The sequence below is a fragment of the Lemur catta genome, chromosome 13 (genome assembly GCF_020740605.2).
Source record: "Lemur catta isolate mLemCat1 chromosome 13, mLemCat1.pri, whole genome shotgun sequence".
NCBI lineage: Eukaryota > Metazoa > Chordata > Mammalia > Primates > Lemuridae > Lemur > Lemur catta.
The window spans coordinates 5,117,620-5,144,152 of NC_059140.1; the positions used below are offsets into that span (position 1 = coordinate 5,117,620).

Genomic DNA, 26,533 nt, shown 5'->3' on the forward strand with positions numbered 1-26,533 from the left:
CCATTGAGGGACCAGGTAGCCTCCACGGCAAGTATCCCAGCATGTTCACACCAGCCATGGCAGGGGCCCTTTATACTTAGATAAGCTACGGAGCACTGGAAAGCTGGGGGTCCACAGGCAGATGAGGTCATGGGTAGGATGGCTGCAGGGGTGGGATGTCATGGAGAAGTGATGAGATGTTCTTTCTCACAGTGTAATTGTGACTGTCCTGGGGCTGTTTCTAGATGTTGTCTAATACAATAAATATGAAAATTACATCTTATGACCAATAAAATAAATGTTTAATTATTCAAAAAAGTTTTAATAAGGGAAAACTCTAAGTATAACATCTGCAAACATCACAAATATTAGGCAGACAAGGGCTTTCTTTCATAGGGAGGAACAAACAAGATTAGAATAACGTGAGACAGGTTGGCCAGAAAAGAGGGTGGAAAATAATAGCCTAGGTCAGAGAATGTTTTATCCTGAAGTCAGCCTGTTCTTAGGAGGCACATAAAGAGGGATGTATGTGGTCTGAAACTGAGATTGGGTCAAACTTCAGGGGCCTGGGGGAAGGAGAGAAACTTACGCAGAGTTTAGTCCAGAATTATTTCGTTCTGATCACTGAAAACAGAACTGTTTGACTAATTGTTTATAAGCAACAAATGAAAATTTTCAGAGTCTATGTCGGGCTTTGTCATAGGTAAAAAGGGAGTATCACCTAAGTCGGGTTGGGAAGGGTCTTTCTTTGCAGTGAGCTGCTCTTGAGAACACAGAGGGTGGAGATTTCCTTAATGGCAGCTACTCACCAGGATTACTACCCACCCATCATCTCCTACCACTTTCCCTCGCCCTATACATATTTTCCTTCTGGCTGTTCCTGACTGGTATCCTTCATAATCAATGGTAAGCATAAGTAACGTGGTTTGCTGAATTCTGTGAGTAGTTCTATCAGATTATCACACTTTGAAGAGGCGGTTGTGGGAGCCTCTGATTTACAGGCAGTTGCTCAAATGTACAGATGGGCCCCTGGTGCTGCCACTGGCATCTGCAGTGAGGGCAGTGTGGTGGGACTGAGCCCTGAACTTGTGAGGTCTGTGCCAGTTCTGGGTGGTGTCAGAATTGAATTTTGCCAAAATCGTTAGTGTTGGAATATTGTTTGTGTTCAGCAAACTCAACACATTTGGTGTCAGAAGTGTTGTCAGAAAAAAAGACATCACAAGGTCCTGGGGTAGAGGAAGATTGTAGCTGTCTAAGGGACAGAGGGTCTGTTCTCCTGTGCACAGGCTGTCATAGCAGGAATTGTGCTGTGATTCCCCATCTCCTCCTGGGGCCAAAGGGGGCTGACGACATAGAGGGAAGGAGTTCTGTGGTCAGATTCCCTGTCCTTACACTGCTTCTGCCATGTAATTCCCACCCATTTATGCACATGCATACTAGGCATTGATGTGGCCATAGCCCTCCCAGGCAAGACGCCACCCCCAGGAATCCAGCCTGTAACTCCTTTGCTCCTAGAGTTTCCTGCCAAAGACCCACACAAGAGCCAAGAAGACTCATGGGTTATCCAATATTCCAGAGCCTGAATTTCTGGCAGCAACCTATCCTGCCATGAACCCAGGCTTCTTGACCACACAAGGATAATCTCTCTGCAGGGACACTGGAATGAGCCAGAGCGTATCCCAGCCTGGGCTAGTATCTCTAGCACAGACCAAATATGTGACCGAGTCAAAGATACATGAGTGGAGCTGTATTAAGCCAAAGCCTGGGGACACTCCCAGAAAAAACACAAACCGCAGAGACATCTTTGACTTTTTCTGAAGGGGTATTTGGATATGTGTGTATTTAAGGAGATAAGGCATATAGAAATAAAAAGGAGGACTCTGGGCAGCAAGGTAAATTGTTTATATTCTAGTGAAGGCCAGGAAATTTATATTTTACATAGGCTAAGGCAAATGCTTGAACAGAAAAAGGGAGTGCGTGAAGATTCAATTGTTTGGATGTCCCTGGGTAGGTGGAAGAATAATTGATCTTGTCTTGTTTCTGTCGTACACTTAGAGGATAAACTTGTAATCAACACTATTAGTGTGATATTGAACAGACGTTAATTTTAGGTGCTAAAGTTAGCCTGCAGACCCGAAGTTACAGTTTACATGGTCTTGCTTGCGGGAGGCCAGCAAGGAGTTTCCTCATAAATAATCTGTGGGGCAGTCCCTGTAGATGCCTGAGACATTTTACCTTTCCATGGTATTCTGACAGATGCATAATATTTGTAACCATCTTTGTCTTTCATTTCTTTTGCTGATTTGAAGACTACATTATCTGATATGGAAACTGCTGTACCAGCTTTCTTTTGGTTTCCATTTGCATGGAATATTCCTTTGCATTCCATCACTTTGAGCCTGAATGAGTCCTTGTGGGTAGGTGTGTTTCCTGAAGACAGTGGATATTTGCCTTCTATAATTTACCCATTCAGCCAGTCTATATATCTTCAGGGGGCAGTTCAAGCCATTCACATCTATTGAAAGAATTGATAAGTGGGGTGGATGGATTTCTGTTCATCCTGTTGAATAGAACTTTGTTGCTTTCTTTTATGCCTTGAGCCACTGTGGTGTCCGACCTTTGACCTTTAGTTTTTGGATGATTTTACACTGGTGTCTATTGTTCTGATCCATGTGTAACACAGTTCTGAATAGTTCCTGCAGGGCTAGTGTTGTTTTGACAAATTCCCTCATCTGTTTGTATGAGAAAGTATTTATTTCCCCCTCATATATGAAACTTAGTTTTGCAGCATACAAAATTCGAGGATGGGCATTACTGTGTTTGAGAAGACTGAGAATGGGGCCCCAGTCCCTTCTACCTTGTAAGGTCTCAGTTGAGAAATCTGCAGTTCACTGATGGGTTTTGCTTTGTAAGTCACTTGCTGCTTTCACGTTATGGCTCATAGGAGGGCTTCTTTCATGCTATTTTGTCTTGTCTGATGACAATGTGTTCTGATGTTTTTCTCTTTCTGATGAATCTCCCAGGAGTCCTTTGAGATTTTTGTACCTGGATACCTAGATTTCTGGCAAGGGCAAGGCAATTTCCTTCAATTATTCCCTCTAATAGATTATTCAACCTATGTGTATTTTCTTCTTCACCCTCAGGAATAGATATGATTCTTATGTTAGGACTCTTTACATAATCATGTATTTCTTGTAGGCTTTGCTCTTTTGTATTATTTCTCTGTTCTATCTCTGTGACTGACTCGTGGAATTGAAATATGTTGTCTTCAAGCTTTGAGATTCTTTCTTATGCTTGATCTAACTTATTCTTAATGCTTTCCACTGTGTTTTGTAATTCCTTAAATGAGTTTTTCATTTCCAGAGGTTCTATTTGAATTTTAATATTTCAATTTCATTAGTGAATTTTTAATTCATTTCCTGCTTTTTTTTTTTGTGGTTCCGTGTTGGGTTATCACTTTCTCATGCATTTCATTGAGATACTTACAATCCATGTCCAAAGTTCTTCATCTGTCATTTCAGTGTTCTGATTTGGTTGGTATTCATTGCTAGAGAACTGATGTTCCCATTTGAGTCTTCATACTTCCAGAGTTCTTTTGCTGATTCCTTCTCATCTGGAGCATCTGTTCCTTCTTACCTTTGTATTTTCTTTTGTATAGATAATGACATGCCCAGTTCAATATCTGAGCCAGTAGGCAGCTGCTTGTGGCAAAGAATTGACCACACCCTGTGTGATGAGTTAGTAAATGCAGTAAAAGTGCATGAAAATTGACCTCTTTGTCAGTAGGTGGTCCTTGCTGGGAGGAACAAGCTTCAGTTTTGTTTTTGGGTCCTGTTACCAGCTCTAGTTTCTGAGGAGAAGCACTCTAATGTGCTAGGTGGTGGATGGGACCCTGGAACTACCGGGTGTGTTCTTATGAATAAATTCATAAAGAAATTGATATGAATAGACATATATAATGAAATAGAATATATAAACAGTCATATAATAATAAAAAGAAAATAATTAAAAATGTTTCCACATAGAAAAGTTCAGTATGAAAGTGCTTAAATTATAAAATCTGTCAATATTTAATGAAGAATTAATATTAATCCTTTATAAAAACATTCAGCAGTAGAAGATGTAACAGTTCCCAATTCCTTGATAAGCCAGCATACCATAAGGCTAAGACCAGACAAAAGTATCACAAGTACAGAAGAATATGGGCCAATATTCCATAAATATACAGACACAGAAATCCTCCTAAATACTAGTAAATTGAACTCAGCAACATATAATGATTATATAGTATGACTAAGTAGGATTTTTTCACAAATGCAATGTTAGATTATTATTCAAAAATCAACCAATGTATTGGAAAATATTATTTGACTAAAAAAGTAATAATTTAAATAGGCAGAGAAAATTTTGACAAGTCCAACACCTATTTATGTTAAAATTCCCGGCAAATTACTAGAAGAGAATTTTTGAGACGTCCTAAATTGCATCTATGAAAACCTACAGCTAAAATCATTCTTAATAATTAGAGACTGGGTAGTTTACCCATAACTTTGGGAACAAGAATTTACTCTTTTAGTACCCTTTTGAACATTGTACTGGAAGTATTAGCCAGAAAACTCTACTTGAAACATAAATAAAATTCTTTAATTAGAAAAGAAAAAACAGAACAGGCTTTTATCACACATTTCATAACACTGTGTAAAAATGTGTAAGAAATTTAATTTAAAAAGCTCATTAAGCTAAGAAACAAGTTCATTGTCACAAGCTGTAAGATCATCAAACAAAATTTAATGTACTTTTATTTATATAAAAGAAATCAACAAATGGAAATTAAATTAAGAAAATAATTTTATTAATAATACCATTAAAAAGACGCATTTAGAAATAAATTTTTAAAAATAAGTGCAAGTACTTTATATAAAAAAATATTAAAAATGCTGAAAGAAATCAAAGAACTGAATGTATTGAGGTATGTTCAATGTCTGAGGGTAACAATACTTAATAGTAACATCAAAATACCCAAATAATTGATCTATGAATTCAATGCAAATTTCCAAATAAGTTTTCTTTAATTGAAATTGAGAAGCTCCCCCTAAAATTTATATGAAAATAAAATCATATACACGCAAGAATATTGAAAATCTTCTGATATGAATTCCTACAATGTTACAGTAGTGAAATGTATAGTACTAGCATAAGGATAGATTTATGTAGATCAAAAGAATAGAATTTAAGCTCCATTAGTAAACACACTACTTTGTGGTAAAATTGATTTTGTCAAAGATGCCGAATAATTGTAATGGGAAAAAATTCTGCTCAACAATTGATAATGGAAAAATTAAATATTCACATGCAAAACAATGAAGTTGGACGCCTAATCCAAATCAGACACATACAGAAATACTCAAAATGGATTATATACCTAAATGTAAGAGATGAAACTGCAAAATTTTGGAGAAAAATATTAGAGCACCTTATTGTGATCTTGAGTTTGGGAAAGATTTTTTTAGATATTACACCAAAAGCACAATCAAGAAAAGAAAAAAATAATCAATTATACCTTATCAAATTAAAAATATTATTTGAACATAAAAATAAATATTAAAGAAAAAATTTGTTCTTGAGAGAATATATTTTAAATTATATATCTGTTTAAGATCTAGAAGAGAGAATCTTTTATAAGTTACTAATAAAAAAGTATACCAATTAAAAATGGACAAAGTATTTAAATAGACATTTTTCCTAAGATGATAAAAATTTGCATGTAAAATATGCTCAACATATTATTCATTAGGGAAATGAAAATCAAACCACAATAATAAAATAATCATCACCCACTAGAATCATTATACGTACTACAGGAGTTCAGAGCATCTTACTAGAATGTGTTTACTAAACAGTGGGTGTGCCTTACTAAATTTTATTCAACTTCTATTGCCCTTGGCACACTGTGATGTACATGATTTAACACAATAAATGCTCCCTGGGTAAATGCGTGAATATCTGGAATGCCCAGGTTTGAATCTCTCAGAGTTAGGCTGTTTTTTTCACCAGCCCAGCAAGAATTCTGCCCTTCCACAGTTAAAATTGCTTGTGGTTGTCACCTAAGCTGGCAGAGGGTTTCCAATATATGTGACATAATTGTCTTCTTAGAGAATTTCTCCTCAACAGAGATCCCTGTTTAGAATGCTAATAAATGCTTCTTGTGCCAACTTGCACCTGCTGATATTATCAGTGATCTCCATTATGAGGTGGCCAGAAGAAGGAAAGGGGCTTTGAGACTCCCTCATTTATCCACCCTGCACCAGGTGCACTGGTGGGCCCAACATATGGTCCTGAAAATGACCAAGTGGTCCCTGATCCCCTTCCAGGAGCCCAGAGTCTGAGGACACCTGGATTAAAGCAAGTACATGTGAAAGAAAAAAGCAAATGCTGTATTGAAAATCATGTAGGATGTTGGGAAGGAGGGCTGGGGAGTAACTGCATGCAGGGACCCAAATGCCTCACTAAGGTGACACTTATGCTGTAACCAGAATGACAATAGGAAGCCAGCCCTGCACAAGTCTGGGAAGAGTGTGTCAAGGAGAAGCCACCCCTGGTACAGAGACTTACAGGTAGAGTAACTTTGGGAGAGGAGATTAGAAAGGGGCCAGTGGGGCTGGAAGGGGCCTGGGGAAGAGAGGAGCAGAGGGAGGGAGGATCCTGGGAGACATGAGGGGAGTGACCTGCTTCTCTCTGACAACACTGCCCCAAGACATAGTACTTTTAAACAACTCTTTAACATCTCATAATTCGTGTGGACAGAATCTGGGCACAGTACAGGGGGGAGCCTCTGTCTCAAGGTCTCTCATGAGGCTGGGCTGTGGTCTCAGCTGAAGCTGGATTGGGGGAGGATCAGTTTCCAAGCTCACTCATGTGGGTATTGGCAGGATTCAGAGTAGACAAGGATCCTGGACTCCCCCCTGTCTGCTGGCCTGGTCACTTCCTAAGTTCTCTGCTGTGTGGGGCTTACCACAGGGCAGCTGCTAGCATCAGAGCTTGCTTCCTGAGTTTGAGGAATATAATAGAGAATGAGAAAGACAGAGACAGACAGAGAGATATTGAGGAAGAGAACAAAGGAGAGAGTGAGTGGGAGGTAAATGAAAACTTTTTGGTAATAAAATCTTAAAAGTTACAATAGACTAACTCCCTCACATAACTTGTATGTTGAAATTTAAACCTCCAAAATAATGTATCCAGCCTCCCTTCAGTGTTAATATATTTTTGATTTTTTGGCAATCTGGTGTCTGTGTGGCAAATGAAATGATTCTTCCTTTCATTTCCAGGTTTCCAAAGGATATTTGTGAGTCACCTCTGGGTTGTTTAATACCTACTTGAGTTTTCTCTTCCTTGAGTCATCTGTGCGAATCCTTGGCCCTGTGATGGGCTTTATCTCATGCCGGAGTCTCCTGCCATTTTCCCCATTGCCAGCTTAAGATTATTATAGCTGTTTCTTAAGGCTCCCTTTACTGCAAAATAAAGGCAAGCGATCATGTTGTTTTAAGTCAAAATGTTTCTTCTAGAGTGTCTTTTGCTGTGCATTGTACCTAAAATGTGAAGAAAATGAGGCTTGCCCAGGCCCTTCCCCTCCATGTCAAAAGCAGATAGAGCCTCAGGTAGCATAGAAGGAATTTCACGCAGCCCTCTCTGCACAAGATTCCCTATTCTGATCTGTGTGCTGGTGAGCAGCTGGCTGCAGACGGGGAGTCAGACACTCACGTTAGACACTATAAGGAGGTCATGTCTACAGAATGTGAGATGTGATGCCCTCCTAAAGCCTATGTTTTTCCATTCGTGTAGTAAAAATTTTTTGAGGACTCAGTGGAATAATGGTTTTCATTACATACAGGCTATTAATACAGGTGGGTGCTATTGCTCTACTGCTGAAAGAATATCATGGAAATTCCATGAAGGTATTTTACTGGTGCAGGTCCTTGGGCTCACTATGCAATAGAAATTAGCCAGAGGCTGGAAGAGAGACACAATCAAAGCTTTACTGGGGCTTATGTTCAACATAAGTGAGGCAGCACAGAGGAAAAGTTCTCTTGCTGAGTCCCCAAGGGAAGTTCAGGGAGCATTTTAAAGAGGCTTAGGTGGGAAAAGGATGGTGTGTAAGGAGGTAAAAGTGAAGATTTTCTTGTTCCTCTGTAGCTCTGTTACATGCTTCTTCCATTGTATGTTCCATTAACATGTTAAATTTCAAACGCTGGGTATGATTTTTAGCATTCAAATGGGAATAAAATGAGTAACAATAAAAGCTAGTTCAGTGGGCGGGTCCTTTTTGGCTTGAGGTGCTTAGGTCTGGATGTATCTGATTTCTTTGCAGGGAGGTTCTTCATCTAATGTCAGCATCTTGTTTCAGTGGTCTTGAAAAAAACATTACTCAAAACATAGATTAATCGGCCTCCTTCCTTATATGGGTATGGGCTGAGTTCTAGTGGCCAGGAGGTCATGTGTCTTTTTGTTTGCTTGTTTTTTGTCTTCTACAGTAAATTAGGCTGGGCCTTGCTGCCTCTTGTTGCCTCTCTTGGTCAAAAGTGAGGCCAAGGCCTTCCCTATACTGTCTCAGTACTCATAGGTTAATTATTTTCCACTCTCAGATCAAATATTATTTTGAAAGCCTAGAACATTTTTCACCATGAAAACCCATGTTCTTAACATGCACAAGTCCCTAAAGTGGTGTTCCTGGTTTGCGCTCCAGACTTTAAACCACTGGTAGTTTGTGGTGCTGTCACTGACCATATGTATCTTCTTATCTTCCCTAGTATCAAAATGAGTCTTCCCTGAACCTAGAGGTGTCCATAATGTGCAATTTCCGGTGAGACACAAAGCAGATACTGGTGGACTTCCTAGCCTTCCAGGGTTGAACTATCTCCTTTTTCACCACCTTCTGGGGCTCCCACTGGGACTTTGCCACCATCCCACATTTCCTGGAGCAGCTGCTTAGCAAGTGAGCATCTATCCCCTCCGAGGTACAGTGGTGATTCTGCCACCTACTAGCTGTGTCATTAGGATACCACTGCAGCTCTCTGATCCTCAGTTTCTCCTTTCAAAAGTGGGGTGATCGAAACATGAAGTTCTCAGGAATTTTGTAGTGACTAAATGGACTAAGACCTGACAAGCAGGTCCCTAATGTCAGGCTCTGTGGAAAGGCTTCAGGGCATGATGTGGTTGTTCATTTACATTATTTTTTCTCCCCCTCACTGAAGCCCTCTACCTCATGTCTCAATCGTCCATGTTTCTATGTGTTTACAAAAGCACAAACAGAGCAAATCTTTTTTTTTTGTTTGTTTGTTTTGGCATTTGCAAAGTACTTTATTTGTGCAGTCACTTTTCTAGATACTTGGGATAATTTAGTAAACAAAGGAAATGAAAATCCCTTAGCCTCAATATTATTTGGGGAGTAAGACACTCAAAGTAGACACCATAAGGGAGCCATATTAACAGAATGTGAGATGTGATGCCCTCAATGACTGCTCTAGGTATGGATGCATCCCCCCAGATTCTGACAAGGATGACAGGTCCCAGAACCAACCATAACATTTCAATAGATGTAAGAATCAATTTGACTAATTTCAACATCCCTTCATGGTATTACCTCTCAACAAATTACATATACAACAAATTCACTCCAATGTAATGAGGGCCATATATGACAAATGCACAGCTGACGTACTAACAAAAGGGCAATAGCTGTAAGGTTTTCCTTTAGCAGCTTGAACAAGTCAAGGATTTTCACTCTTGCCATTTCTAGTCAACACAGTAGTGGATGTCCAAGACAGAAGAATTAAAGAAAAAATAAAAACCATCCAGATTGGAAAGAAAGGAGGTAAATTATCCCTGTTTGCACATCACATAATATTATATGCAGAAAACCTTAAAGATTTCATCAAAAAATTGTTAGAGCTAATAAAAATTCAGTAAATTTTCAGGACACAAAATCTGCATATAAAACTCACTAGCACTCATATGCACTAAAAATAAACTATCTGTAAAAGCAATCAAGGAAACAATCCCATCTACAATAGCTATGAAAAAATAACTTAGAAATAATTTTCACAACAATGATGAAATATCTCTACCTTGAGAGCTAAAGAACATTAAGTAAGAAATAGAAGAAAATGCAAACAAATGGAAACATATCCATGGTCATTGATTAGCAGAAATAATATTGTCAAAATGTTTATATTACACAAAATGATCTACAGATACAATGCAATCCCCATCAAAATACCAATGACATGCTTCAAAGAAATAAAAATGCTAAAACGTATATGATTCCAACAAGTATCCTCAAGAGTATAAGCAATGGAGTGAGGGGAAAAAAAGCAAGAGACATCACAATACTTGGTTTTGAGATACAAACCTATAGAAACCCAAAGAGTATGGTACTGGCCAAAAATCAGACACATTGGATAATGGACCAGAATAGGGAACACAGAGATAAACTTTTGCATTTACAGTTAACTGATTTTAGACAAAGGTGACAGGAAAACACAATGGGGAAAGAACAGTCTCTTCAATAAATTTTGTTGGAAGGACTAGATGTCCAGACACAGAAAAATGAAATGAGTCTCTCACATCATACCATATACACAAACTAACTCAAAATTCATTAAAGTCTTAAATGTAAGACCTGAAGCTCTGAAACTACTACAAGAAAATTTAGCATGACAGCTTTATGACATTGATCTAGATAATTATTTTTTGAATTTAACCTCAAAATTCCAGTTACCAAGTAAAAACAGGCAAATGGAATTACTAACTAAAACATTTCTACACAACACCAGGTAGAAACAACAGAATGATTACACAACTTATAAATAGGAATATATGTATAAATTACACATCTGACAAGGGGTTAATATCAAAAATATATGAGAAACTCAACTATACAACAAAAATTGAGTAATTATTTGAACATAGCCAATAGACCTAAATAGACATTACTCAAAATAAGACATACAAATGGCCAACAGATGTAAGAAAAATTGTTCACCATCAGCAATCGTCAGGGAAAGGCAAATCTAAACCACCATATCAACCAGTCAATCTTGTTAGAATGACAACCATTAAAATAGAAAAGATAATAAGTGTTGGTAAATATGTAGAGAAAAGGGAACACTTGCAAGCTGTTGGTGTGATTGTAAATCAATGCAACCTTGTGGAAAAAAGTTGGGAGAATTCTCAAAAGTTAAAAAAAAACTAAACTACCATGTGATATAGCAATTGCATAATTAAGTGTACATCCAAAAATGTAAGATTAGTATTCTGAAGGAACAGCTGTAATCTCACATTTATTGTAGTCTGATTTATGACAGCCAAGATATGGAATTGAACTAAGTGTCCATAATCAAATGAATGGATAAAGAAAGTGTGTATGTGTGTAATATTTATACATATATAATGGAATATTAAACATAAAAATTCTGCCATTTTCCTTCAAATGGATGAACCTGGAGAACATGTTAATTGAAATAAGCCAGGCATAAAAATACAAGTATCTCACAATCTCATTCAAATGTGTAATCTAAAGAAGTTGATCTCATTAAAGTAGAGAGTAGAATGCCATTACCAGAGGCTGGAGTTTTTAGGAAGGATGGGAGCTTGGGGAGATAACCGTCAAAAGATACATAATTACAGTTAGGAGGAATAAGTTCAAGAGAGCTACTGTACAGCATGGTGACTACAGTTAATGATGACATAATGTATATTTAAAAAATGCTAAAACACTAGATGTTAAGATTTCTCACCACAAAAATAACATGTGAGACACAATACTAGTTAATTGGCTAGAATTAAGCATATTATAATGTATATATACTTGAAAACATCATGTCTTCTATAAGAAATACATAAAATCATACATGCAAACTTAAAAATAAATGTTGAAAAATTGTGGGATACTGGCATATTCTAAATATTGCGTTTGTGCCTTTGTCATAAGCTTAGCTAAACTCCATCAAAAAATGTAGTTTTCGTGAACTTTTTTTTATTCCATTTCTTGGTCATAAGTATAGGGACTCTGATATTTACGAGTATATTCACAACCTAGCACCAAAAACTGGCAGTGGCCAATGCACTTTAAACCTATGGTTCATGGCGTCCCTTGTGCTGATGGTGACGGTATGGAAGACACCTAAGACACAGGTGGTGCTAATGGTTCCGTCTCTGGCCACACTGTGAACATGAAAAACAAGTTTGCATCCAAAATCACTGAGAAGATGTTTTAATCCAAAACGTACTGTGATCTCTGAGATTTTCCTAGAGACAGTGATGAAATGGTTGGCTATAGTTTGGTGACTAAGAACGAAAACAGTGCACTGTGAACTGTACCCATTAAAATAAAGGAAGATATAATAATATAAGAGTGAAAGATTTCTCAAGATTGCAAAATCAATCTGAAAAAAAGATTATTCCAAATTTTAAATCCATACAGATCATTTTATTACTGTCCAACACTTAGCATACACACTCAAAAATAAAAGATTCTCCCTATAAACATAAGTTCTGCTAAAGTATTTCATAAAAAAATTAATTTCAAAATTCAACACTGACCATTATCTTTCATTAAGAATTTATTTCTAAGAAATGCTTTCTCTTAGGATACTTAGAAACTGTTATTTTTCCTTACATAGCATTCACAATATATGGCTCACTCTTATTAATGCTTTACCTAATACAAGTAATTTTATATTTACCACATTTTGTGTTAGGATCTAATAATGTCTTCCTTTTACAAACAAAAACAATGCTAACTGCTTGACTTAACCCTTTTGTCCATGGCCGCTGACTCCTCCTTACCTCACTTAAGTGATCAGAATGTTCCATTTATAACCTGTGAATTCTCTCAAACTCTCCACATAAAAATATTGACCACATGAAAAAAAATCCTAAGGTCTCATAAGAACTTATAAAGTACTCTGTGAAATGACCTGGGGTGGGGAGAACAGTGAGAAAGCTGTAGCGATAGAACAGACAAAGAAGAACTGAGGTGCGTATGTAGCTGGGGGTGAACATAAACACGCAGCAACAAACTGGACACAATTAGGAAATGAAAAGAAGCAGAATTCCTCTTTCTAAATTCAGACAAATTTTGCAGCTTCTAAACAAATGATCTCTCTGCACATGCAGAATTGATGTCATTTCTTCACCTGGCTGTTTTCAATCTCTTACCTGGAGCCACAAAATCCCTCCAACAGAAATACTGACTGCTAATTATGTAACATCTATTATACAGCTAGTGCTGTCATGTTTTTTCATTCCAGTCAATGTCAAAACAAGCTGATGACTTATGAAGCCTCTTCAGTGTTTATCAACTAAAGAGAAATTGGCTTAAACAAATTTTTCCATTTGAAAAGAAAAAGATGAAATTTACTAATTAATACAGTTTATCTTAGTATACTCACTAAGGCATTACATCTTCAAATTATTTTGGGAACACTATTAAATTTCATAGAAATTATTTTTATAATCCCCGAGTCATATGAAGAATATTTCTTAACTTTAGGAACAATAATTTATCTGATGTAGCATGAAAAACAGTCATTTGAAAACAGAGGATTTACATGCAGAGATTCAGAACCAAGAGCCATAAGATTTGGCAGAAATAAATTCAATTCAAAGCAGAGAAAATATACTTACTTTCAGAACCTATGAGGTTTCTAGTATGGTAGTAAATTATCAAAAATTTTTTAAAATTACTTGTTTTATTCCAATATTTTTCTTCTCAAAATAGGTACACACACAAACACAATTACTTCCTCCATCATTCTGCACTTGAAGGTTATCTATAGAGTCTATATGGAGTTTTCAGGCCAGGGAGCTTGCACATTCGAAGAAAAATGTACAAGGAAAATTTGTAAATAGTCATTCATTATTCAGCAATGTATGGCCTTTGATTATACTTCTATATAATCTCATTATAACCATTTTAATGGCCCTTTATAGTTGCAAAAAGAATACAAAGAATAAAATTATAACTTATGGAAGCAATACTTTTCAAATTAACTGAAGCTTAAAGCCTCTGCAAAAAAGCTCCTTAGTAATGTTATGTTCCACTATGTTACCAAATATTATATTGTTTACATTTGTTATCTGGACATTGAATAAAGTGGACTAGGTAAATCTCAGTGGAAGGTGAAGACTTCATTCAATACACAACATGTAACACATTAAAAACAATTTTGTTTTATTAAAACAAATTACGATCACACATAGTTTTAGTAACAGCATTTCATAATCTACTTTGTTCTATTACTTAATATACAATTGGTAAAACAATTTAGTTCTAAAGTTGAAAATGTCCTCAGAAGAATATTACATTGAAAACCTACCATACAGATTACTTAAAACAGTGTTATGGCTTGATCACATAGAGCCTCTCCACTTAGATTTTCTAACTGAATATTACATCTTGGTGTCTGTAATATTTTTTGCAAGGGTACAAAAATGATGCCTACATAATTTAGACAGTTCTTTCATAGCTCTGATGCAGCAAATGTTGGCCACATCCTTTCACAGAAAGAATAGGAATGAAAGCAGAGCAGCAAGTGATTTGAGTGTTGAACGACATCAATATTTAATTTTTCAAACATCTAAAATCATTTCAATGCAAAATAGCATAATTTGAGTGTAATTATAACCCTCCAAAAATCAAATCTTCTGCACTTTTATGCCTACATACAAATAAATTACCTATTTTAACTTTGGATTATTCTTCATAATCAACCCTCTGCTTTAATGTCTGAAAGTGTTAGTGTCTTGGCGCTTTCTACTGTAAATCCTCTGATGTTTATTTAGACTTCAGGTATGATTAAATTTTTTCATATTTCTTGTATCTCTAAAATATCTGTTCACAGCAGAAGGCGAGAGATTATTAAGATCAAATCAGAATTAAATGAAAAGTACAACAAAAATACTATAAGGGAAATTAATAAAACAAAAAGTTGGTTCTTTGAAAAGATAAATAAAATAGACACACCACTGGCTAGACTAACCAAGAGCAGAAAAGAAAAATCTTTAATAACTTCCATCAGGAACATGAAAGGAGAAATCACAACCGATGCCACAGAGATACATGACATTATGTATGAATATTACAAAAATCTTTATGCACAAAAATTGGAAAATGAGGAGGAAATGGACAAATTTTTAGAAACACACAGCCTTCCCAAGCCCAATCAGGAAGAAATAGAAATCTTGACTAGACCAATATCAAGAACTGAAATTGAAACAGCAATAAAAAACCTTCCCAAAAAGAAAAGCCCTGGTACAGATGGGTTCACACCTGAATTTTACCACACATACAAACATCAACTGGTGCCCATCATACATAAACTATTCTTCAATATCGAGAAGGATGGAATTCTCCCTAACACGTTTTACCAAGCCAATATAACATTGATACCAAAACCAGGAAAGGATGCAACAAAAAAAGAAAACTACAGACCAATTTCTGTCATGAACGAAGATGCAAAAATTCTCAATAAAATCCTAGCAAATCATATCCAAGTGCTTATTAAAAAAATAATTCATCACGACAAAGTAGGCTTCATCCCAGAGATGCAGGGGAGGTTCAACATATGAAAATCTATAAATTTAATTAGCAACATAAATAGAAGCAAAAATAAAGACCATATAATTCTCTAAATAGATGCAGAAAGAGCATTTGACAAAATTCAACACCCTTTTATGATAAGAACACTTAACAAAATAGGCATAAATGGGACCTACCTAAAAATGATACAAGCCATATATGAAACACCCACAGCCAACATCATACTGAACGGGGAAAAATTGAAAGCATTCCCACTCAGAACTAGAAGCAGACAAGGCTGCCCACTGTCCCCATTACTTTTCAACATAGTATTGGAAGTCCCTGCGAGAGCTATCAGACAAGAGAACAGAATCAAGGGTGTCCAAATAGGGACAGAAGAGATCAAACTCTAACTCTTCGCTGATGACATGATGTTGTATCTGGAAAACCCCAAGGACTCAACCAAGAGACTCCTGGAATTAATTAATGAATTCAGTAAAGTCTCAGGTTACAAAATCAATACACACAAATCAGAGGCATTCATATATGCCAATATCATTTAATTGGAGAACCAAATTAAGGACTCAATACCCTTCAAAATAGCAACAAAGAAAATAAAATATCTAGGAATATATTTAACTAAAGAGGTAAAGGACCTCTATAAAGAGAACTATGAAACGCTAAGGAAGGAAATTGCAGAACACGTAAATAAGTGGAAATCCATACCATGCTCATGGATTGGAAGAATTAACATTGTTAAAATGTCTATACTACCCAAAGTAATCTATAGATTCAATGCAATTCCTATTAAATTACCAACATCATTATTCACAGATTTAGAAAAAATAATTATACACTTTGTTTGGAATCAGAGAAGACCCCATAGAGCAAAAGCAATCTTAAGCAATAAAAACAAAATGGGAGGTATTGATTTGCCAGACTTCAAACTATACTACAAAGCTGTGGTTATTAAAACTGCCTGCTATTGGCACAAGGGGAGGGACACAGACGAGTGGAACAGAACAGAAAACCCAAATATAAAACCATCCTCATATAACCATCTAATCTTTGACAAAATAGACAAAAACATACTCTGGGGACAAGAGTCCCTATTCAATAAATGGTGCTGGGAAAACTGGATAGCCACATGTAGAAGACTGAAACAGGACCCACAGATTTCACCTCTCACAAAAATCAAATCACGGTGGATAACAGATTTCAAACTTAAATGGGAAACCATTAGAATTCTAGAAGAAAATGTAGGAAAGACTCTTACAGACATTGGTCTAGGCAAAGAATTTATGAAGAAAACCCCTAAGGCAATCACAGAAACAACAAAAATAAATGAATGGGACCTGATTAAATTAAAAAGCTTCTGCACAGCCAAAGAAACAGTCACGAAAATAAACAGACAGCCTACAGAATGGGAAAAAATTTTCGCATACTACACATCAGATAAAAGACTGATAACATGAATCTATTTAGAACTCAGGAAAATCAGCAAGAAAAAATCAAACAATCCTATCAAAAAATGGGCAAATGACATGAATAGAAATTTTTCAAAAGAAGACATAAGAATGGCCAAAAAAACGTATCAAAAAATGCTCAACATCCCTAATCATCAGGGAAATGCAAATCAAAACCACAATGAGATATCACTTAACTCCAGTGAGAATGGCCTTTATCAAAAGGTCCCAAAACAACACATGCTGGCATGGATGCGGAGAGACAGGAACACTCATACACTACTGGTGGGACTGCAAACTAGTGCAACCCCTGTGGAAAGCATTATGGAGATACCTTAAACAGATTCAACTAGACCTACCATTTGATCCAGTAATCCCATTATTGGGAATCTACCCAAAGGAACAAAAGTCATTCTATGACAAAGACACCTGTACCCGAATGTTTATAGCAGCACAATTCACAATCGCAAAGATGTGGAAACAACCCAAGTGCTCATCAATCCACGAATGGATTAGTGAACTGTGGTGTATGTATACCATGGAGTATCACTCAGCTATAAGAAATAACGATGATACGACATCTCTTTGGATCTCCTGGAGAGAGTTGGAACCCATTATATTAAGTGAAGTATCCAAAGAATGGAAAAACAAGCATCGTATGTACTCACCAGAAAACTGGTTTCCCTGATCATCACACAAATGCACATCGGGGAAGGATACCAATTGGATATCAGACTGGGATGGGGCTGGGGGGAGGGGATGAGTGTATGCCTACATGATGAGGGCATTGCACACCCTCTGGGGAGTGGTCATGCTTGAAGGTGCGGACTCAGGGAGGTGGGGGAGAGGGGATGGAGGTATGACTACATGATGAGTGCCAGGCGCACTGTCTGGAGAATGGACACGCTTGGGACTCTGACTCAGGGGGATGGGTGGGACATGGACAATGTATATGACCTGAACTTATGTACCCCCATGATGAGCTGAAATAAAAAATACAATAAAATATCTGTTCATATTAATGCTGATGTTTCCTAAGGCATATTTTTGGAAGAAATATTTTTCCGTATTTATTTTATTTGTAGGGCTTCTCTCCAGTACAAATTCTATGAAGTTCAATACACTTTAAGCAATTGTTAGGGTTTTACCCTCCATTATGAATTCTGTGTACAATAAAGAAGATCTGCGATATAAGTAAATGTATTACACCAGTCTTTATACTTCTAATTTTTTCCCTGTATCAATAACCGTGGTGCACTCTAAGACTTATATTTTGTGGAAGGTGTTTCAACTGCCTTTACATTTATACCGCTTTTATTCAGTATGACCCCTGTCAAGTAAAATGTGAACAGTTATTAAAGGATGTGCCACATTGTTTACATTGGTAGGATTTTTCTCAGGTATGAATTCTGTCATGTATAGTAAGGTAAGAGCACTGGGTAAAGGCTTTGCCACAACATTCACATTTCTAGGGTTTTTATCTAGTATGAATTGTCTTATGTTTGGTCAGGTGTGAACGCTGCATAACAGCTTTGCCACATTCTTCACGTTTGTAGGGTTTCTCTCCAGTATGAATTCTCTTATGTGTGGTCAGGTTTGAACGCTGGATAAAAGCTTGGCCACATTCTTCACATTTGTAGGGTTTCTCTCCAGTATGAATTCTCTTATGTGCAGTCAGGTGTGAACAGTGGATAAAAGCTTTGCCACATTGTTCACATCTGTAGCGTTTCTCTCCAGTATGAATTGTCTTATGTGTAGTCAGGTTTGAACGCTGGATAAAAGCTTGGCCACATTCTTCACATTTGTAGGGTTTCTCTCCAGTATGAATTTTCTTATGTGTGGTCAGGTGTGAATGGCGGATAAAAGCTTTGCCACATTCTTCACATTTGTAGGGTTTCTCTCCACTATGAATTTTCTTATGTGTGGTCAGGTTTGAACGCTGGATAAAAGCTTTGCCACATTCCTCACATTTGTAGGGTTTCTCTCCAGTGTGAATTGTCTTATGTATGTTAAGGTATGAAGACCACTTAAAAGCTTTGCCACATTCTTCACATTTGTAGGGTTTCTTTCCAGTATGAATTGTCTTATGTTTGGTCAGGATTGAACACTGGATAAAAGCTTTGCCACATTCTTCACATTTGTAGGGTTTCTCTCCACTGTGAATTTTCTTATGTCTGGTCAGGTTTGAATGCTGGATAAAAGCTTTGCCACATTCTTCACATTTGTAGGGTTTCTCTCCAGTATGAATTCTCTTATGTGTCGTCAGGTTTGAATGCTGGATAAAAGCTTTGCCACATTCCTCACATTTGTACAGTTTCCCCTCAGTATGAATTGTCTTATGTATATTAAGGTATGAAGACCACTTAAAAGCTTTGCCACATTCTTCACATTTGTAGGGTTTCTCTCCAGTATGAATTGTCTTATGTATGTTAAAATATGAAGACCACTTAAAAGCTTTGCCACATTCTTCACATTTGTAGGGTTTCTCTCCAGTATGAATTCTCTTATGTGTCGTCAGGTTTGAATGCTGGATAAAAGCTTTCCCACATTCCTCACATTTGTAGGGTTTCTCTCCAATAGGAATTGTCTTATGTATGTTAAGGTATGAAGACCACTTAAAAGCTTTGTCACATTCTTTACCTTTGTAGGGTTTCTCTCCACTATGAATTTTCTTATGTGTGGTCAGGTTTGAATGCTGGATAAAAGCTTTGCCACATTTTTCACATTCGTAGGGTTTCTCTCCAGTATGAATTATGTTATGTGTCATCAGGTTTGAACGCTGGATAAAAGCTTTGCCACATTCTTCACATTTGTAGGGGTTCCCTCCAGCATGAGTTGACTTATGATTAGAATGGCTTGAGCAAGATTTGAAGACTTTGCCACATTCTAAATATTTGTAATGTTTCTCTGTAGTATGAATTCTTTTATATTCAGTAAAGTGGGAACATTTGTTAATGGCTTTTCCACATTCTTTGCATTTGAAAGTTTTCCCTACAGTATGTCTTATCTTATGTCTATTTCGTTTTGATAATTTTCTGAAGACTTTCAAACATTTATCACATTTTATGACTTTGCAATGGCTAGCTGTTGAAAATTGGTTAAATCCATTATGACATTCTTTCTGCTCCTTACACTCACCCACGCTTTTCCAGTCTTTCCTTAAGCTTAAATTATGAAGTCCAGACCCTTCATAATCTCTCAGTAGTACCTTTTGGAATGAATCTTTCTGGCTTTTCCGTGGCAAATGGTCTTGGGTGTAATGAGAAGACACAGCTGAAAGAAATAAAAATAACAAATTATCCCACTTGTTTTTTTTCAGCCTTAGATGAACATGTTAGAAATCTAACATATAAAATTGTAGCAAGCACATTATCAAGAGAGCATAGTAAAGTACCACAGGCCCTAATACAGTTACACCTGCATAACTTTAATAAAAAATATACTGACCAAATTTCTTCTGTGTGAATTTTAAAACCAATTAAATATTTGCAGCACCCTGGGAGAGCACAATGCCAAAAGTCACATAGAAGAGGAAGAAAAGTTCCTTACATTTACCTACCATTGCCCTTCCTAATATTAATATAGCATGGTTTATATGGGTTTAAAAAAATCAACTCCTGGATTCTCCGCAAAAGAAGGAAGAGAATTGTGCCACATATATATATTTGGACTTTTAGGCACCTTTCCGGAGACTGGTTAGTGTCTCCCATAAAACAGAATGCTGAATGTAATTGTGTTGTGTTTTGGAAGGTAGACTGGGTTTGCTGCAAAGAAAGGTAAATGACGGTTACAGTATCAGGGAGATTTCAGTACAAGTGGCAGACAATAGGTGCAGCAAATGATTACAGGGCCTTCAGAAAAAACATGGAAAAATCACTTCACCTGGAAAATAAACATACAATTCCACAGAATGAACATCCTGAGAATAGATTTGGGAGGCTCCAAGAATCTGTTGCTCAAGCAATTCATACCAGAATCTCCCAGGACAAAGCCATTTTTTAAAGATTGTGACAGATGAATTTTTATTTAATCCCCAAATAGCAACCAAATATTATAACATACACAAAGTATCAGGATATCCTAGCCCAATAAAAGAAATAAAATAAATAATCAGAAATTAACTATAAAGAAATAATGATATACAAATTACCTGGAAAATTAAAAAGCCCCATCTGAATTGTGCACAATGAGTGAAATGGAAACACAGACAACTAAACGAATAGAGGAAAAGTGGAACAGCAACAAAAAGTATAAAAGAAAACAAACTGTGGAGCTCAACAACACAAATAGAAATGACTGAGCAATTCTAAAATGTAAGAAAAAGAACTAAGAAATCAAGAAGCTCAACACACTTTAACTAGGATGAACAAAAAGACGCATAAACAAGACATTATAAGCAAAGCTTTCAAAGTCACAGAAAAGAGAATCTGAAAAGCTGCAAGACAAGAGTGATGTGTCATCTATAAGCTTGCTTCTATGGGAGAACCAGTGGATTTATCATCAGAAACTTTGCCCTGCAGAAAAAATTAGATTATATACTCACAGTGCCTAAAGAACACAAACTGCACAGCAGAAATACTGTATCTACCAAAACTATCCTCCTAAAAGAAGAAAACATAAAGATTTATCAACATAACCAGATGCTGAAAGAGTCTGTCAGCACTAGATCTGCCCTACAAGAAGTGCGAAAGGAAGCCCCTTTCACTGAAAATAAAATGATGCTAGAAAACAACACAAAATTATATAACAATAATTAACTGAAGAGGGGAGAGGGCAAGAGGGCCTACTAGAGGCATCACTTGCTGGAGCACCCCAGAGGAAAGAAAGTGTTTTAGATAAAGGAAAGGGCAGAATGGGAACAACTCACGTGTAGTTTGGACGAGGTGCCGGAGCCTGCTCCGTACTTCACAGGGGGAAACTGTGAAGCAGAACACGAAAAATAAAAAAGAAAACGACGAGAAGTAACTGGTGAGAAGCAAACCCTAAGAGGCTCAGAGCCCAGTGAAGGAATAAGGGAGTACTGCGTTTCTCCTTCCTACTCACCTTTGGTAATCAGGGGGCTACTGAGCTGTATGTGAGCTTTTCCACATTTATGAGCATGGGCACTGCTGCACCCACTGAATTGTGTGGAGAAAAGGAGTGGCTCTGGAGCTTGGATATTTCATGCAGGCTTCCTTCCAAGGCTTCCTTCCTTCCTGACTGGAGGAGCCAGGGTCCTGGCTCTATTCCTGGCTCTCTTCCTGCCTCCCCCACCCACGGCAGCTGGGAGGGCAGCCACCTCTCATCACCTACAGTGTTCTCCACACCTTTACCTTTGGGGACCTGTGGTGGACCCAGGGGTGCCCAGTCTGCAAGTTCCCTGCCTGTGATACTCTGTGCAGACACTTGCCAGTACAGAAGACACACAGGTTGTATCCTGTGCCCCCACGACGTGAGTGAATTCCTAGGGGGCACAATGGAGAGATTTGTGAGATTCACATGGTAGGCAAGCGAGCCCACATGGGAAGAAATGATGCAAGAGTACAGTGGGGGTTTGAGCCACAGAAATCTGGTGAAATGCCCGTACCCCCACAGGAAAGTCACGCTGTCAGACTCAAGTGGATCCCCCGGCATAAAGTTCCCAGTCCCACTGTGGCGGAGTGCAGCATGTTTCTGTGCCCATTTGCAAACAGACACTGGAGGGAGCCCCTCAGGGCAGAGGTAATGAGAAAGGGGCGGAGCTCACTCCAAGAGCCAGTTGGTGAACTACAGACAGCCCCACCCCCATGAGCAGTCTTTTTAGTTTTGATAGATCTTTTTGGCCCCTCTCCCAGTGGCTTTTCCCAGGGCCCTGGGATAGGACTTTGAGCGCTGCCAAGACTTTGCAGAGCCTTCCAGGCTTGCTCAACCTAACCCCACCCAGCCTCACTCTCCCACTCTCCTCTGTTGTGCTGGAGAGGAAGCAATGCCATGGGGACTGCAGGCCCCTCCCACTGTCTGGGATAGTCAAATGCTCTTCCTAAGGGGCTGAAGCCTATTCCAGGCACAAAAAGACCCCTCTGCTCTTGGCTCTTTCCTGCAAGCATCAACCACTGACAGGGAGAATGACCATATAGCCCATTACAGCGCCTACTGACTGAATCAAACAAGGTGTAGGCGACTCTTGCAGGCACCACTCACCTCAGAGCTTAAGCCAGGGGTCCCAATACAGTTCACACTACCGGGAAGAGGAGAAGACAGCAGAATTGAAGTAGCACTGCTTTTTAGGAGAGGAATCAAAGTCTCAGGCAGCTTGACCTGGGAGGAGCCTCCCCCACCCACTGCAGACCTCTGGGCTCACTGGGGAGCTGCTCAGAATCCATGCAGAGACATTGCACATGAGAGCAGGGGATGATGGCATGGAGGCAGAGATAAAGGAATCCTTACACACTGTTGGTGGGACTGCAAATTAGTACAACCTCTATGGAAAACAGTATGGAGGTTTCTCCAAGAACTAAAAGCAGACCTAGCACTTGATCCAGAATTCCCACCACTAGGTATTGACCCAAAGGGAAAGAAGTCTTTCTATCAAAAAGACACCTGCTCTCAAATACTTCTTTCAGCACAATTCACAATAGCAAAGATGTGGAATCAACCCCAGTGCCCATGAATTTATGATTGGATTAATAAAATGTGGCATATTTATACCATGGAGTACTACTCAGCGATAAAAAAGATCAATTAATGCCTTTTGCAAGAATTTACATGTAACTTGGGACAATTATCCTAAGTGAAGTATCTCAAGATTGGAAAAACACCACATGTACTCATTAGAAAACTGGAACTAACTGGTGAGCACACACGTGCACAGAGGAAACTAAAGCTTGGTGGAAATCAAGCAGGGGGCAGGGGGAAGAAAGAGAGAAACAAAAACCGTCCTCATGGGTACAATGAACAATATTTGGGCGATGGGCACACCTGTAGTCATGACTCAAGCATTAGAAAAGTGATTCATGTAACCAAAAATATTTGTATCCCCTTAATATTATGAAATAAAAGAAACCTTGTCTGGTTAAGAGATGCAAGAACATCTAAATAAAGTTCTTCAGTATTAGAATAATGATGCAGAAAATGGTTTTAATCATGCCTTAAAGTTTATAAGATGAAAGCACAAAAATTATCAAAAACATCTGTTAGGCTGGGTGCAGTGGCTCACACCTATGATCTTAGCACTCTGGGAGTCTGAGGCAGGAGGATCGTGCAAGGTCAGGAGTTTGAGAGCAGCCTGAGCAAGACTGAGACCCCGTCTCTACTAAAAAGTGAAAGAAATTATCAAGACAACTAAAAATATATATAGAAAAAAATGAGTCTGGCATGGTGGCGTATGCTTGCAGTCCCAGATACTTGGGAGGCTGAGGCAGGAGGATTGCTTGAGCCCAGGAGTTTGAGGCTGCTGTGAGTTAGGCTGATGCCATGGCACTCTAGCCCAGGCAATAGAGAGAGACTCTGTCTCAAAAAAACAAAACAACAAAAAAAAAAAAACAAAAAAAACAACAACAAGAATAAGAAATATCTTTTAATGGATATACAATATAAGAAGATACAATTAGAGACATCAATAACATAAGTTTTAAAGCAGATGTAATGAAGAAGAATTTTTGTATACAAGTAGAGTTGTTACTTCCAAGTTTAAAGTATATTGTTGTAACTATTAGAGCTCTTATGTAATCCACATGGTAACCACAATAAAATACCTATAGAGGTACATTTTTAAAAAAGAAAGGATCAAAACAAGTCACTACAAAAATCAATGAGACACAAAGGACAGAAAACAAGGAAAAGAAAGACAAAATACCTGGAAGAATCAAAGAAAACAATTAATAAAATGGCAATAGTAAGCCTTTCCCACTCAAACAATTATTTAAATATTTATAGATTAAAATTGTCAATCAAAACGAAAAAATTGAGTAAAGGGGTTTAAGGAAACTCAAAAAGCAAGACCCAACTATATTCTCTTTATAACAGACTCACATTAGAGCTAATGAAAAAAATGGACTGAAAGTGGCAGGATGGAAAAACACACTCCAGGCAATGGTTAAGCAAATGAGAACAGGAGAGTCACAATCACATTACGCAAAATACATTTTGAACCAAAAGCTGTCCTATTTGATAAAACACACTACTTTAAGCCAAAACTGTCACAAGACAAAGAAAGACACTTAATAATAATACAAGTGTTCATTCGCTGGAAACCGATGATTTATATATATATAAAATATTTTTATATTTGGGATCCTAGATCCCAAAACTCTTAAAAAGGCACTTAGATTTTGAGATTTATTTTATATATAAAACTATTATACACACACACATTATATAATCAGTGTTCCCAAATACATAAATGTATAGGTAAAAAGTGTATATAATTTTAATAGACATATGGCTGATTTGTATTTTAATTAAACCAGACATTTATAAATTGTATACAGGAAGCTGCAATTTCAACCAAAATTATAATGTGTAGGCAAAACAAAACACACAATAAACTTATATCAAAGACATAACTTAAAAAGTAATGCAGTAATATGTCATAGCAAAATAAGAAGTGTTTAGCCGTAAAATTTGACATAGAACTAGAAAGTGAGACTGTACAAGGAGAGTGACATTCACAACATGGTGGAATAGGATGTCTCCTACTTTTCTATCTCTCCACAGCAACTAAAATTTGGCAGCCATCCATGGACAAAAGTGACTTTATGAAAGCCAGGCATGGTAGCTCAAACATGTAATTCCAACTACTCAGAGGCTGAGGAAATAGGATCACTTTAGTCCAGCAGTTTGAGACCAGCCTGGGTGATATTATGAGACCCCCATCTCAAAATCTAAGTGCTTTGATAAAAGCTTTGAGATCCAGGAAGGAAGTTGTAAAATAATACTAAAGTCCAAGACCAAAGAGGGTCATTTTGAGAAGGCAGGCCCTCATTCAGGTGGTAAACTTGAGAACCCCTGGTCTTGGCTACAGACCAAAAAATGGCTCACTCCACTAGGTCCAATGAGAACTCTGAAGTGACTCTATAAGCAACTTCAGCTCCTCCCAGCCATGGTCAAGGAAGGATCCTCCCTCTCCAGAAGCCTGCAGGGATTGTCCATTTGTGTCCATGGAGGCAGTCCTACAGACCTTGGCCCTCACTGTGGTCCCTGAAGCAGCTGTGACTCAGTTCCAGTTCTCTCAGCCACAGTGCATGGCCAGTGCTGCACATCTAGGGACCAACGCTGTGCCCTGGGGAAAACCTCTCACATATTCAGTGGGAGCCACACTCATACATATACTTGACACCCTGCCCACCATATGAAGATCCAGCTGCAACTTCCTGCCCTACAGATCAAAGTCCCGGGGGCAATCCAGTCTGCCCAGGAACTAGACAGAATTGACAACAGTCCAAGCCCCTAGTAACAGACTCACTGCAGGGAAGCATCAAAGCTGACCTAGAAGCAGCCTTGTAAGCCAGCTAGAACCCCTATTCTTTGCAAGTCCAGAGGATAATCCATCAAG

General features: G+C 37.8%; 1 protein-coding gene across 1 annotated transcript in view; it reads right to left on the bottom strand.

Annotated features, from left to right (window-relative positions):
• Positions 1-18,499: 18,499 nt before the first annotated feature.
• Positions 18,500-26,533, bottom strand: part of LOC123649445 (zinc finger protein 737-like) — a 28,269-nt gene continuing 20,235 nt past the window's right edge. Inside the window, exons 4-5 of the mRNA XM_045567583.1 lie at positions 20,018-20,295; positions 18,500-19,609 (exon numbers count right to left, since the gene is read on the bottom strand). Coding sequence (XP_045423539.1) covers positions 18,500-19,609; positions 20,018-20,295 — 1,388 coding nt within the window. The remainder of the gene's footprint in view (positions 19,610-20,017; positions 20,296-26,533) is intronic.